The 16,380-nt window shown below is 42.5% G+C and overlaps 1 protein-coding gene across 4 annotated transcripts in view; it reads left to right on the forward strand.

The window, feature by feature from the left end:
• Positions 1 to 16,380, forward strand: part of LOC135375593 (Fanconi anemia group D2 protein-like) — a 339,045-nt gene that overhangs the window by 53,634 nt on the left and 269,031 nt on the right. For all 4 annotated transcript variants that reach the window (XM_064608269.1, XM_064608270.1, XM_064608271.1 and 1 more), the window contains exons 6-13: positions 3,910 to 3,964; positions 4,155 to 4,207; positions 8,441 to 8,507; positions 8,565 to 8,689; positions 13,132 to 13,219; positions 13,285 to 13,383; positions 14,378 to 14,439; positions 15,487 to 15,574. In XM_064608269.1, coding sequence (XP_064464339.1) covers positions 3,910 to 3,964; positions 4,155 to 4,207; positions 8,441 to 8,507; positions 8,565 to 8,689; positions 13,132 to 13,219; positions 13,285 to 13,383; positions 14,378 to 14,439; positions 15,487 to 15,574 — 637 coding nt within the window. The remainder of the gene's footprint in view (positions 1 to 3,909; positions 3,965 to 4,154; positions 4,208 to 8,440; positions 8,508 to 8,564; positions 8,690 to 13,131; positions 13,220 to 13,284; positions 13,384 to 14,377; positions 14,440 to 15,486; positions 15,575 to 16,380) is intronic.

Here is a 16,380-nt window from a genome sequence, read left to right on the forward strand (position 1 = left end):
TAAGCCACACTCGCAGATAAGCCGTGGGTAAACCAGTGGTGCACAAACAAAATCAATAGAGACTCTCAACGCTCATCGACGCCGTACTCCCTGGCCCTGTTGCCGTACTGGTCCGCGACGTCGACGACTTTCAGTTTGAAGCCGCTGTCGTAGCTGTGCCTCCGTGATGGAGCCATGCCTTACCTATAAGTGCCGTGTCCACGAATGCTGCTGCTCAGCTCAAATGAGAACTGACGCTTAGCTGACCATGGTTTATCCCGATGTCAGGTGTATTGAACCCTTCCTGTGGGTCTGCCGACAAGGGAGACCATAGGGAAGGCCATAAACCCTGTGGTCCACATTCCGGTATCGGCATGATGTATAACAAAGGAGGTCAGTTCTAGTGTTCTACTAAGATTGGATTGTGCCCTTGTTGCATGTTTTTTGTGGATTGACGAGTAAGTGGTGTTCCAGGAGACATTAATCACTGTCACCCCTTTTGTTAAAGCTGCGTGGGGGAATGTATTCGGAAGGTCAGTCCACTCGAATGTAGACCCGCCCCTGTTCGGTATTGTTCGTGCACTGGCAGGGCGGTCCTGTTCCGAAAAACATGAGGCGCTGTCAGCCCTTTCGTTTAATCCGGGGTATGGGGAAAACACCAGGGAAAAATAGCCATCAGATAAGCCGCACCCGTGGATAAGCCACAGAGCGTCCGCAAAAAGAAAAATCTCGCATAAGCCGCGGCTAATACGCGTGAAAATACGGTATTCCGGAAAAATATATGCGGTCAGCAGCCTTCTTGGTTTGAACCTTAACCACAATCTGCTGTTACAAATTTATTTCATTTTAATTTCAGTAAATATGCTGATAATTGACAAGCTACTCTAACTTTCCTTATCGAAACCAAAAGTGCACGGCGGATTTTGTGGAGAGTGAAAGGCACAAAGCGCATTCCAGAGAAAAAAATAGAATGTATTTCTGAAATTGGCCAGCATTTTTCCGGCACTGGTTTGAGCCCAAGAGTGTGACCAAAGGTTCCTTATCTTTCTTTTTGTTTATTACACTGACTCATAATGACCATGGCAGCCCTTCCTCTGCTGGTTGGTGTGGAATACTTAGTATGCTCCAGCTAGCAAGCTTTCATTGTATTTATGACTATCTTGTTTGCTATGTGGAGTGAGTTTATGAACTTCCAGTTCACCAGTTTACGAGCTTTTGTATCTGCCATTCGCATTCTGTTTTTAGAAAAAAAGACTAAGAGAAAAACGGTTGAAGAGAAAAAAAATTGGCAAACGGTTACGATGGCAGACGGCAAGTTCTGGAGTTCAGTTCAACGTAATCAATACACTCTAATTTAAAAAAAGGACTGCAGAATCTGCAGAAAGTTCATGCCAGAAAAAGGATGTTGGCCGCATATTTTTGCCACAGACATTTAGAACGCAGTTACTGACCTACCATGGAGATATATACTATGGGATCTGGAAAGAATGTCCAACAAATGACATCCGAGAAGGGCCACGAATAGGTAAGAACACAAACACATAGGCCTCATAAAGTCAAGGAACGATGAATCTGAAGAAAAGAGGGAAGTGTACAGCGCTATTCGACTGGGGCACCGCGTATCCAGGGTACGCTCCTTTATTCTAAAGGAGCGGACCCTACCTCAGACTCTCCTGTAAAGGTCATTTGGTATTTGCCTGCGACACCTCTCGGGAGAACGCTGGGATTTACAAACCATGGTTACAAACATGGTTTTGGTTTCGCTGGGCAATGGGTGGGTGGCTTCCAGGAATTCCAGCTTCTCTTATACACTCCAATCACAGTGAAAATTTCAGGACTTGTTCTGTACATAACTGTCTCTTTTCAGTGCGGTTCTTACTTTCAGACAAGCAATAGAACAATGTGAAATGACAAGTTGAAAAATCCAATATTTCATGTTTTTTAAGGAGTGTTTATAAATTACCTATGCCAAATCTCAGTAATACTGGGATGTGGCGCACTTTGTGCTCCCTAGGACACCACGCTACAAAAAACTACATAGCGCTATCTTCTTTTTACTTCGTGTAAAATCTTGACAAAGAGGAGCAAAGAATGGGAATATGGTCATGTTCCTTGCTTTATAGTAGAACAGCTGAGCAGTGTATGAACAAAATAATGATGTAGCGTAGGAAAAATGCTTTCCTGAGATACCAATACCTCTAACGTCAGACATGTAGGAGCGGCGTAGTCTCTTCACAAAACACGACAGTTTTGACAAGGGGAGCAGGACCCAAGCCTTAAGCTGATGGGACTAGTGTAGTTGCATCACGGGTGATATGCAGGCATCGCGATCAAACCATAGCTTTTAGAGTCTCACCTGCCACCTTCTTACATCCACCATCGAGCTCAAGATGTTGCTGCTAATCTTGTGGTATATGACTGAGAGTCACTCAAATTGCATGAAATTCACCATCTGCGCTCTAGCCTGTGGCAGTGTAAATTGTGTTATGGGAGTTGCAGCCTTTTCTTCTTCGTTTTATAGTTGATGCTTCCCTACATATATATCTGTGATTATCAAAATGTGGTTGTATGTGCACATTGCAGTAAACAGGGTTACTTTTAATCATATGTTGTATTATTGGATACTCAAAGCCAACTATTTGCAATATTTGTATTCAACATTTTTACCGTTTGCACCGCCCTACTTTTAAGGGAATTCAGCAAGTGTTTTCTGTTCAACTTATATTTGAAAGTGCTCAAATAATTACACTTCTGACTACAATGTCCTGACAAAAACGCTGCTTATTACAGCTTGCAAGGTAGTAGTAGATTAAATCATAATGTGAAATGGGTGTTAATATATTTGAATTAATTAAATTGCCAGACTGTAAAGTTCTCTTATGGTGCACTTGCCTGTGAATGGTATACCGACCTAATATATTGGCATTCTAAAAATTATTTCTGTAAATGCTTTTTCTTTAATAACGTCAGAGTGGTAGTCATGGCGTCTACTGTTAAGATCTTAAATTTGATTAAGTGCCCTGAGGGCTGCCCAGTGTACTGCCTATTAAAGGGACCATGCAATGATTCTCACAAATTCTGAGCACACTACTGGAAACAGTTCTTATCCCTCACTATCATAAACACATAGACTTTTAACCATATTCAGTACGCCGGGGAGGCAGTTACCACGCAAAAATAGTGGGCTGATAGTGCCAGATACATACCTTCACAGCGGGCCTACGTCACCAACATTTGGCCAATTGTGGACAACTGGGAGAGTGCACCCTGCAGGACCACGTGGTGCACGGTTTCAGTTTGGACAACACACCACTCTGTCATATATTTGTCCTTGATATCAGTAGAAATATGGCAAAACACAAATTGTCTGCGATTGAGGAAGAGATTATGCAACGCACAAAGCGTCTGGGAATTGTTCCATACGCTCCCAAAATGGGAAAGAGGAGAACGTGCTCTGGTAACCATGAAGACAATCAACTGCTACATTAAACTTCCACAAGGCTTCAGTGTCAACGATTAAAATGGTCTTAGCTCCAGGTCGAATTAAAACCTATTTCATAACTCAGCTTGCATGCTTGTTTGCAGATTTTGCAATTTGCTCGTAAAAGACTGTCTGCCATTCGGCAACATCAGCTATGTTTGACGTCACAGAGAGTTTTCTTCTCGGACAGGCTGTTGCAGCCGCCATTCACGACTGTGGTTATTATAGAACGTTTTTGCTATTTGAATGATTTTCAGCTTCATACTATTTCACAGGGTGAATGCTTTAGTACAGGTGAACAAATTGAAAATGGTCTTAGGCTTGTCAAATATCTTTTCATGGTGCCTTTAACACACTTTCTCACAGCATTCCTCTATTTTCAAGATTGCTATCGCAATGCCAGTTCAGTATTGGTGCACTGACTGTCGGCATTATCATATAACTTTCAGTGACATCCATCAAGACAGCATTGTGCGCCTGCTACTGAGGGTGGACCCACTGCAGGTAATATTTTTATGAACTGCACTAGAACTGCACTAGACTGTTTATAGTGAAGTTGGTTGGACAGCTAAAAAAACTTATTTGATTCAATATTCATTATATCAGGTTGGTTTGGGGTTGGGGTTTCAAAGCATGGGACCACAGGTTAGCTTAACGCAGGCAGTCAAGGGTTAACATTCCGGTATTATTGCAGCAACAACTCTGCGAACTACTGCTGGAAAAAGTGGTGCAAACTGCCCAGGACACGTAAGTAACAGTAACAGTCTTTTTGTTCAGTGAAAGGCAGAACACTGTTGCTCATAGATATATTATGTCAGAGTGCTTGCAGCAGTTCTGAACTGCTAACTACGTATATTAATGCTCTGTCAAGTTAGTCAACGAAAAACCTTCATTTTTTTCCTTAAATCTGAATGGTATTTACACATTACAGGTTTGACTATATGTGCTTGCACGCAGGACAGGAGCACAGTGAATAGCCTTTTACTTGTCCCCCTTGTTGCAATCTATCTCTGTGGCGTAGTTGAACATGTGATAGTACAGTGTAATCCCGTTAATTTGAAATCTTCCGGATAAATGAAACTAATGCTCAGGTCCTGTCAGTCGTGCATTTCAATAGAGGAAAACTCCTGGTAATTCAAACATATGAATGTGCACAATTAATTATTCGAAGAAAATTGCTTGGCCGTACTGGCCTCCACATTGGCCCAGAAGCGCCAACTGTCGGAGTGTCAGAGACATATTAGGTGTTTAGCTTGCTTAGAGACATATTAGGTGTTTAGCTGCGAGAGGCGATAGTGTGCTCTTTCTCCCTCTCACATTGGGGATGAAGGAAAGACGCGTCTTCTAAGAAGCGCAATGAATAAAATAAAGGAAAAGGGGCGTTCCTTCACGAACTTTTTGCGGGCGATCTATCGAGCGGATTTTTGTTCTGGAAACAGATACGATATCAGGTGACCGAAAGGAACAGGTGTTCTCATTGGGACAACTTTGTAGCTTTTATAATGAACAAGTTAATTAATGAAAGTTAATTAAGACATTGCCTTTGGACTTTGCTAATGCCCTCCTAGGGAGTGCCCTTCAGCATATGCTATATTGCAATTGATTTCATCTTGGAAAAAGTGCTATATATATTTTAAAAAAATCTGTATACACTTAGCTGGGACACCCTGTATGTCCCTCAGACAACCAATTCCCTCGAATACATGGGTGATTCCATCTCAACTCAGGCAGGGTGGTCCGGACGCCATCACCAATTTCCTTTGAATAAATATATGTTGTACTCCAACAGGAATGCACACAGGACCAATAAATATTTCAGCCTTATGTGTTGTGGTCCGTCCGAAAAAAAAATCAGGAAGAAATTGACTGGGCTACGGAGCTTTCTGACGGAGCGACTTCGGCATTTTATTCCTCACCAGCGGACGTTCCCAAACTACAGATTTTTTTGCGCAGTATGTCAAGTAGAACGGCTTTCAGCCTGCGTAAACAGCACGGGTCAATTCTGTTTTGATCTTCAATTAAAAATCGCCAAAGTTGCCACAAAGTTCAGGTTTTGGTCGTATTTGCCTCTATGGTGTAATACTCCTATGCATGCCATCGAGATATATGAAGTACCGGGGTGTAGGTTGAAGCATGCTCTTTCAATTGATATCAAATTTGCATGTCTGTACTTTGCCTCCTTTCGGCGAGACTGTGTAGAGTACAGCTATACTCTTAAAAATTGTGTTTTTTGGACTCTGGTTTCTCAAAAACCCCACCTCCGATTTCCTTGATATTTTGTAGTTATATAGCCCAGGCTATGGCCTACATGTGTACGCAAAATGGAAGGTTTCCTCTCGACACAACTACAACTCGGAATAGAGCGCAACAAACCTGGTGTGCAGAGCACAGGATATACATCTCGCTAGGGAGAACCACGCCAGAGAGTTAACAGGATTATTCACGTCTGATATTTCCGACATCTCCTCCCTGAATGACAGAGCTCAGGATTCAGACCTACCACAAATCGTGCGCTAGCAATATAATTTGAGGCTTTCTGACTAATTTTTCCCACATTCAGATCTCAGTACTGTGCACGTGAAGTTCAGCGACGTTCTGAGTTTGTGGCTTGTGTTTCCGACAGGAACAATAAGTACAGTACACGTCGCGTGTATTCTGCCGACTATGTGGCAGAATTAAGTTGCGCAAGCCTGACATATTGTGCAAAAAGATCTAGAGTTTGGGACCGTCCGCTGGCGAGGAATAAAATGTCAAAGTCGCTCTGTCAGAAAGCTCCGCAGCCCAGTCAATTTCTTTCTGATTTTTTTTCTGGCAGACCATGACACATAGAGCCAAAATATTTATTCTCCCCTGTGCATGCGTCTGGCAGTACAACATATACTTTTTCAAAGGAAATCGGTGATGGTGTCCGCACCACCTTCCTGAGTTGAGATGGAATCACCCACATATGAAATTCAAGTATAGACTGTAAATCCTCGTTGCTCACAGCACTGCCACTGCTCTGCAGCTGTTTAACTCTTTTTACCAAGTTCAAGTCCTCACAAGTTTGTTTCCGAAGGATTGCACTCACATTCATTCTCACTACCACAAATTCCAACTGATAGTTGTTTCCATCGATGACACAGTTCAACTGACATTTTCCTAAAATAGGTAGAGGCTCTCCACTAAATGTTTGCACCTTAATATCTGTTGCCTCGATTACTGGTTTACAAGAACAATATTCAATAACTGTATCTGGTATCACATTTACATCACGCCCGCGTCAAGTTTGAATTCAATAGCACGACCTTGAATCTGCACAGTTTGTGACCAACTTGAACGGGATAAGGAGTCAATAGTGAGCTCACCCAGTAGTGTCTCGTTGTTTATCATTGTCCCTTCCGACGTTGCACTGTCCAGCAAGTCGATGTGACGAGGATGTGATAATATCTTCTGGCGGCACATCCTGGCGAAGTGTCCAAACTTGCTGCATGAAAGACATGCAGGCATTCCACATGTGGGGCAATGCTGTGGACGATCATTTAAACTACACCGTGAAAAAGATGCTCCTTGTTGTCGGCTGGCTTGCTGCTGAAATACTTTTGAAGACTCTGATAAGACTGCGGCCGAAAACCAGGAATTTGCTATAAGGGGCAAAAGCGATCTTGTCTGGAAGAGTGATACCCTCTTCCGTCCATACTGTAACGTTGGCGTTGTGCGCTCTGACTTTGTTGGCATCGTTGCTGATGTGATGTGCTAACAGACATTATGGCTTCTCAGCCCATATTGCCTATGTCGCGTATATGTTTCTTAGAGATTTCAGGTGCCTTGCAGAACTGTACAATTTTCTCCAGCAAAAGATCACTTTCTCGGAGCAGACACTCTCGAAGTACAGAGTCCCTTATACCAAGAATGATCCTGTCCCCTATCAGTCGATTTTTTTTGTCTCCAAAATCACACCTCTGCGCCTGAAGTTGGACTTGTATTAGATATTCCTCGATAGACTGGCCTTCGTGCTGGGTCATCACGTTGAAGACAGCTGTGGCTTAAGTTACGTTTTTGTAGGGCAAATAAAATTCGTCAAACTTTTCAAGGATGTACTTCACTGAATCCGGGGCACCTTTTTCCGTTGCGTCTTTCGTCACTGAGGCACTTTCTTCAGCTGCTGGTTCAGGCGCAAAAGTCTGATAAATATTTCGTGCAGTGGGCCATAATGAATGCAGTAGCAGGGCACGTCGAACGTTGTCTGACTTATCGGAGTACTTACAGGCGGCTTCATAGATTTGATCAGAATATCTTCATTCTTCCCACGCCTAAGCAGGATTTTCAGTGGGGATGAAATGCGATGGTGGTTGCAAAAAAAACTTTGACAAACTAAAGCTGTAAGCGACGAGGAAACAAATAAATTTCAAGAAATCAGGGAGCTGGAGGTTGATTGCATGAGTGTGACATACCACAGGTATGTCCTATTCCTCTGACGCGTTTCAGTACTTTATGCCATGCATTAATTGTGGACATAGGTAACCTTCACGCGCCAACACAGGTCTCGAATTTTTTTTTTTTCTCACGCAAGTCAAATCATACTTTTCTGTTTCTTAGGAGCACGTTGTGGTAGCATTCTCCAGTTGAATGGCATAATGCTGCTATTGAGGTCTCAAACATTATAATCATCGGGAATCCCAGTGATAACCACTCTATACTGCCCATGTGTCAAACAATTTTGTGATAGCTGTGCACCTTCTTTCATACTTTTGGAATTTGCACAGTACATTGGTGCATTTCAATTGCTATACTCGGGTGCCTAATTTCCAAGTTGAACACCTGCATGCCTCACAATAATTGGCCATCATTGGACATATAAAGCACAATGGACAGTACCCAAAATGCGTTGCATTATTCACGAGATGATTTTGTGTCACCTTTGAGTTCTGCAGTCCCTCCATGCTACAAACACACTGCATTGATTTCTTATCTAGTTACATGATTTGGTTTTTTTAACAGATCAAAGAATCTCCACAACCAAGTGTTAAATCAGCTGCGACTGCTTGATGGACTTGTGACAACGCACGTAAGTGCTCTTATGGCATTGTATTTCTCAGAAGTGTAAATGTGGACTGTTGATCAGGAGTTTACAGAGCAAGTATTTGAAGCCCTTGCTGCTGTGCCAGCCTGTGTACAAAGAGACATGATTGTGGCATTACCAGACATATTACATGACAGCTGCCACACTGAAGCGGCTCTCAAGCTAAGGCAAGCTTTTAATTCTGTGCTTACTGGATGTTTATGTTTTAGTTGAGTGCTCTACATAGTGTTCTACTAGGAGGAAATAGGCAGCAGCAAGTCTAGTAAGATTAGGAAGATAAATTACAAAAGGTTCTGGTGACTTTTGTATGTTTTCTAGTTTCTAGTCGTGGAATTGTCCAACATGTAGTACTATGACTATTTCAGCTAGAATGCAAGACATCAAGTTTTAGTGAGTTCTGTTGGGGCACAGGCAATACAAACAGCTGCCATCACAAACTAATATTTCCCCACCGACAGCATGCTACATATTTGATGATGGGAATGTTCATGATGTATCCAGTTAAGTCAATGGGGTTGAGAGCTCTGTCATCCCACACATAGTAACAGTCTTTCTCCTCTTCGTCACGATCCCCTTCCGATGCCTCTTTCGTCCTCCTTTTCTGTTGATCTTTAACAGTGCCACCACTGCAAACGTACTCAGGGTCTCACAAAGTCTCAAAATTTTTCAATGGCGATAACAAGCTAGAAATATGCACTTCACATAGAACTGTAGGAGAAGTCCTCATTTATGCATAGAGAAAAAATCAGGAAGGTTTCTTTTTTTATAAATTGAAGAAATAATTTTTTCTTAGGTGCTATACTCGCGACATAGGCTTTCCAGCGCGGTCACCGAGTATAAGCGCACGCATATCCTGCTCGCCTCCAAAACCTACAGGTGACACTGAAATTTTAGCAAAAGGAATGCTGGAAGCTTTTCTGAAAGTGAATTAAGTCAATATCTTACATATGTAAGAGCTCTTTCGACCAGCCCCAAAGGACAGTTCAAGTTCGCTTGACTACTGATTTCCCTTTTCCTCTTTTGGAGCTTGCCGCCATACTGCTTAAAGTATGTCTATAAATTTCCACCTTTTACACCTTCAGTTCCTTTTGTGCCTCTCCTTCCTTCATTGCAGAAATTAGTACCTCTTTTGGGATATCACCCGCCCTATAGTTAAAGCGCGGTTTTATGAGCAAAGTCAAAGCTTCCGTTTCAATTTCGTTTATGGTCACCCAGATCATGAGGCGTCAAGATTTGGTTTTTGAATGGTTTTTGGTTTGAATGGTTTTTGAATATTTTGCTGCGAGGCTCTTCAACGTTCCCCCAACACCGTCACAGGGACCCTTCCCATGTAATGTCGCACAAAAAATGCTAAGAAGCTCATACCAAAGTCATATACATGGTGACGGAGATTGTCCAATTTTTTTGTTTTGTTTTTATACTATGACGCAGCAACATCTGTAAAATACCCAATATGAGGATTGTCTGCGGTGAAGAGTTGTAGGAGTTGCCCTTGAAAAATATAAAAATATACTAGATGCTATAATCCCATAGAGGAACTTTCATATGTAATACCAGTCGCGAGCAGATGGGACGAAGGAGAGAAAAGCCAGAAAATGGAATACGTTGCTCTAATTCGTTGTTTCCCGTGAAACAACAAGCAGTAAAACAAGCTACGGTAAAAAAAGGAGAGCAATTCAGCACTCACTGCTGTGGAGGTCCTTTACTGGTGCTAGCAGTCGCCGAAGTGTCATCAGAATCTATAGGTTCAACATATGCAATAGTGCAACGACGACCACAACCAAAAGAAGTGGTTTAACAAACGAGCAACACAAATTATACGTGTGCAAGTCGATCGAAATTGAACTGTCTCTTGAAACTGCAGCTAATATAGGGTACTCCTGTGCAGAATGTGTTGTACGTTTGAGTTCCAGAAAGGAACAAAACAGGAACAAAGACAGAGTCGAACTGCTGCTCTAAGAGATTGTATATGTACCAAGTGCGGACTGCCCTCCGACCAAGCCCGCCAAGAAAGGTAAACAAGGCAGTGAACATGAGAAGCGAAGGGGGAGCCTTGAACCGGTTGTGCAGAAGCGTGTGAAGATGAGTCACCCGGCTTGGGTCGAGTACTAGATACTCCACACCGAGTCTACTTCTAGAACGCCTGTGAGACATATCTTCACAGGTGCTCATTCTTTCGTGCATTTGAGCATATGGGTGGTCAGTAGTTTCAGTGAACTGTATGCAGCCGCGACATTGAGATAGTCGAAATAGGGAAATTACCATTTCAATGTTGACTAACTCCTCTTGTAGAACAGCTTCCAGCATTCTTTTTGCTAAAATTTTAGTTTTACCTCAAGGTTTTTTGAGGCCAGCAGGATCAGCATGCGCTTATGACCGTGCTGCAAAGCCTACTTCGCGAGTACAGAACCGAAAAAAAATTATTTATTCAGTTAATAAAAAAAGCCTTCCTGATTTTTTCTCCACGCATAAATGAGAAGTTCTTCTACAGTTCTATGTAAAGTGCATATTTCTAGCTTGTTATCGCCATTGAAAATTTTAACACTCAAATGTGGACTTTTTAATGATTTCCGTGAATTTATGAATTTTTTACAGCACCTAGATTGTTAAGGGTGAATACTTTTTTATTATAGACTACTCCCGAGGGGCTTCACTCCTGCAAAATTTCGTTTTGGTAGACGCTGTAGCCATTTTTATAAAAAATGTCAAAGTTGGGCAAATTTTGAAGTGTTTCGCAGAATCTCTCAAATCCCAAATTTTGCGGTAAACTATTCAAATTCGGTCAGTTGGTGATATTGTCCTTCCTCGACTCTGGCCACGTCGGAATTCTGCTCTGCAAAGTGGGTGGAAACGTTTGTTGCTTGCAAGCCAATGTTAGGTCAACACAGACTGTCTCAAGTTTGTACAAAGTCACTGTTGCCTTTCATGACAGCTCGTGTGGGGCAGGACTGGGCAAGACAATGGCTCACATGGGGTTTGACTTAAAGTGGCAGAAGCTACAGAGGAAGTACTCACGGGAACCTCATATGCGACAAAAAATGTGTGTGGAACTCCTCGACCGCAAAAAATGTTGCGCCACTGATGACGGCAGAGATTTACAACCACATGGACAGGGAAAATGACATTCTGAGGATGATCTCACAAGTAATGCTTACGAATCAGTTGCATAAATCTCTTTTCAGGACAGAGAATCTTAAGAGCACAATGCTTTTTTAAGTGTTGAACCCACCTGAGGCATACTCACATCCCGAGAGGACACAAGGGTGCAATATATTTTGTTGACAAAATAAAGGAAAATAAATTTTGTAAAAAGGAAGGTTTGTTACGGTCCTTGCAGCTTTGACATGTTCCTCAAATACATTTTTTGTAAGTCCAGTAAAGAATGGGAACTGTTCTTATGGTAGAGTTTCAAAAAAAGCTAAAGGTTACCTGCACAAAGTCCACAGACAAGGGTTTGAGTACTTGTGCTGTAACTGTGGACAGCAGATCCTTCCTTCTCTCCTGTGTACGCTGCACACCTTCCTCTCACGCCTCGTTCATTACCGAACAATTTGTGCATTCTGATGCTGGTAGCACACATTCCTCTGTTACAGCTGTGGGATGGTCTCTGGAGTTTTTGTTTGTGTTTTTGATGTTATGTTGTTTTTACATGAAAGGTTTGCATGCATCTCTTCATTGAGATGCTGGAGCAACTGTGGTGGAAGGCTCTTCAGAGGAAAGTGGGTCATTGCAACATGTTGCTGTTTCAACACAGGAGTTCACGACATTTGCGGAATCACTGTCAAGTGTGGAAAGTGAAAGTTTGAGATTTCAGTTTATTGCTGACGTACTATTTGTTCAAACTGTGGTTAATTTCTTGATTTGGACAGTCCCATGTGATGATTGGTGCCCAACGCGTGCTGGTGTGACCTTGCGATTGAAACGTTGATATATCGTGTTGGCATGCTGAACACGTAGTGGTGAATGCTTTCCGTGTTGCCTGTTTCGTGTGCAGTTTACCGTTAGAGGCCTGCTGCATTTGGGTTAGCATGTGAGAGGTTAGCACTCGTATGTGCTCTAGGAATATCGAATATTCGAAAATATTCGAAAGCCATTAGTAGGAAATTCTGAATTTGAATCAAATTGGAATATTGAAATATTCGTATTCGAAAAGTCGAGTATTCACACAGCCCTGATTTTTACATTCTGGCTCGTGGCCATCTACCCCGCAGCAGAAGTTGAAAAATATGTCTTCAAAGAGAATCTACGAAAAGTATGCATTTCTCTTTTTCATCTTAATTTGTGAGGCCGCAATAGAAGAATGGACAAACAGCATGAAATGTGCTCCATAGAAAATGTGTGTGGACGAATAGCTGGTATGCCCTCTTAAGCCAAGCATAGTAGTTGCCTTCATGTGCAATGCTTATGCATTGCCCTCCCGTATGTTGCAGGCATTCCCTTCTCTCTCTGGCAGGATTAGGTTATATCCAAGAAATGCAGTATTTAGCTGTCAGCAGCGAAATGTAGTGTTTGAAGTTTGATGCTTGACCCCTGGGCTTTCCTTTCGGGGGAACAGCTACTTTGTGTTATTGTTTGATGTCTTATTTGTAGTTACTTTTTGCTACCACAGTGCATTGTTGTGTGAAAACACAGAGGAAACTCCTGCCATTCTGGAAGCATTAGGCAACCTTTACATGGACACCACACTAGTTATCGAGGTGAGCTTTACATAAGCATGACATATACCATGTTATGTGCAACAGAGAATGTCATGTAATTACAGATGCAGACCCGCGTGTTATCTTCTCTAAAGTCTGCTGATGTGGCACATCTCCCGATGTTGGTAAAATATGTGCTTAACAACGTCACGTCGCAAGACAGTGTGAGTGATACCTGTCATTTGGACTTGCTTGTGCATACCTGCCAATCAGAACACTTAGTAATACTGAGAATTGAAAGCCGGCCGTGTTGGCATGGGTCCATATTCCAAAAAAGGGTGTTTTTGTTTTTTGTGTGTTCTCCCCTTTTCTGGAATATCAACTTGTTAACGCATATTAATACATACTGCTGATACAGTGAATAACTCTGAAACAGACAAATGGAAGGCAAAAAGACAAGAATTGGATTTTGTGTCGATTTGTTTTGCCAATGTTTAAGGACTATTTATAGATTGCAACTTCTAACACAATACAGTCGCCGTCCGTTTTTTCGGACTCGGCGGGGATCGCGCAAAAGTCCGAATAATCGAGCGGTCCGAAAAAACGAATTTCGCTTCAAAATAAACTTTACTAAGCCCTAGTAGGCTGGAAAAATTTGTGCTTTCCTAACGCGCTTCTATTTCCCGAAGCGACATTTCGTCAATGTACACTGTCAGAGGCACCGCCGTCATCAAGTCCGCAAGTCGGCTTCGCCTAACGCATGCGTGCTTTAGGTGAAGCTCGCTTTACAGCGCTGTCGCGCAACTCGCGGGCGGAGAGCACGTGCTGGGCCGTTGGCCAAATCGAAGACGCAAAGGCGCCACGACAGACCTCTTCTGCACAGAGGAATGGAAAACGAACAATCATCACTGCCTATTATTTTGCCTCAATATTTTAGTTGGTTGATTTCTTTTGATACGAATTTCGGACGATGACAATATTTTCTGTCACCCCAAGAGAGAAATTCGCTGGTTGGGCAAACAGAGTCCGAAATATCGAGTGACGGAGCTGCACGGCGTCCGAAATTTTGGATGCTCTTATACATCAACTCTATGGGACCCGCGGCCGTTCCGCGAACGAGTCCGAATAATCGAGCATGTCCGAAAAATCAGGGTGCGAAAAATTGGTCGGCGACTGTAATGACATTTTGTGTAACAAACCTAACAATAACATGCGCAGGTTGTATCGTCGTTGCGAGAGAGTTTGGACTTTTGCCCTCTAGGGAATACGGCTACTTCCAAGTACGTACAAAAAAACTTTCCTAGCTTGTGTGCCACCAAATTAACAAGAGCTAACTCTCATTGAAAAAATCACACTTTTGTTTATAGCTTGTTTATGTACCTACTGTTTTACTACTGTGCATTTTCTCCAGAGTGTCACAATTTTCGCACCTACGAACGTCAACTATCGTCATTATCGTAAACTGTGTGAAGAAGAATCATTGAACAAACAGTTTTGAGTCATTGACTGCTTTGGAGACTAGTCTTGTATTCTTTTGTGAGATGAGACCAATGAAGTCACGGCCTTCACAAACAGGGAAAGGCGGAAGGGATGTTTCTTGATCTTGAATGTCCGACCTTGAACAGAAGCAATCTAAGCAAACGACGAACATGTGACGCTTGCGAGGCAACTGTCCTCCCGGCCATTGTTGCGAATGCTCCGTGCAACAACACTGCAATACTGGCTATCACCTTCTTCTCATAGATTTATAAGTTGGGACGACCGAACTCTGCCCCACTGCACATCTGATAGAATGGTAAAATAGAACTTCGGCTTTCAAAAGCTTCAAACGCAGGATGTTTTAACAGGTGTCTGTGCAGAGCTGATGGCGATGATTACTCACAGTTTTGAAATTTTCATGGACAACATTTCAAGATATCCAAACTTTATCTAAAAAAAAACTTTCTAGATAAGCAGCGACAAATGCATGACAAGTATAGGAGATAATTCCGTGATGCAAGAAACCTTCGACTTAACCAATGTTTCGAGATATCAGAGTTCGAGTCAACGGGGTTCCTCTGTGCATCACATCTTGAGCATTGAATTCACGTATTCATGCACATTGCTGCCTATTGAAGTATGAATTACGGTCCACTTTGCTAAGGGAATTTATGGTTCACTGCATAATTCAGAACCTCCGACATGCTCTAGGTAATAAGACTTCGTCAACATAAACATCACCGCTATCATTCTCAGTAAAGAGCATGAACGAGAAAATAAAAAATAGTAGGGCTGGGGCCATGAGCTATGTTTTTGGGTTTATCATTATTTTCTTGCTCTTCTTACAGGACAGAGGAAGACTATCAGCTTCTTACTGTGAACGAAATCAAGAACTCTGTTCGCTTTGACAAGCGTATAGGGGAAGCTTGGTGTCGGGTAAGCTATTGCTTTGTAATACAGTACAATGTTATGCAAAGAACCATTCATGGCTTGTTGCAATAAGTGCTCTCCCAACCCACAGTTAATACTGTATGTGGCTACCATGAAAGCGCTCAAGAGTCTACTCATGGGATATACTGCAAACGTATTTTTATTCGTGATGTATTAATTTTCGCGAATTTCGCGACCACTAAGTACCCGTGAAAAATTGTACGCACGAACACAGCTTGACATTGATCCCACTGAAGGAAACAGACAAATTGGGAATTTAAATACTCGCGAATAACTTCCCAAATGCGATTCGCGAAAAAATACGTTTGCAGTATTGTTTGTGAAATTCAGCACTGCTTCTCACCACATGAGCAAAAGTTAACATAATACTGGGAGAAATCGCTTTGCCGATGGCGATAGCTTACTAACTGACACCCGAAGGGCTGGCCCTTTCGTGCATTCAGAAAGCACTGAGCAAGTCCTGCAACCACAGGACACACTCTATATTACGTCTAAAATTGGAGAGGCTGGAAGCAGCAGGTTTCCCTAAGACCCGTATTAGCGCTTTTCTCAAGAAGGAATGGACCATTTCCATATTCGCGTCGCACCAGGCGACGGAATGTCGAACGTCGTGTCTTTCCCCCCAATAATGGTGACACTTTTTGGACTGGCACGTTGCGTGGGAAAGTATGAGCAAGAGAAGATTGGAAGAAGAATGCGGAAAGAGTGAAAGCACATTGTACTCATTACCAGACCTCAAACGCCCGTGTAACCTTGAAACCGATCATCTCCCCACAATGAACATGACAGTC

Source organism: Ornithodoros turicata, unplaced genomic scaffold (assembly GCF_037126465.1).
Source record: "Ornithodoros turicata isolate Travis unplaced genomic scaffold, ASM3712646v1 ctg00000903.1, whole genome shotgun sequence".
NCBI classification, from domain to species: domain Eukaryota; kingdom Metazoa; phylum Arthropoda; class Arachnida; order Ixodida; family Argasidae; genus Ornithodoros; species Ornithodoros turicata.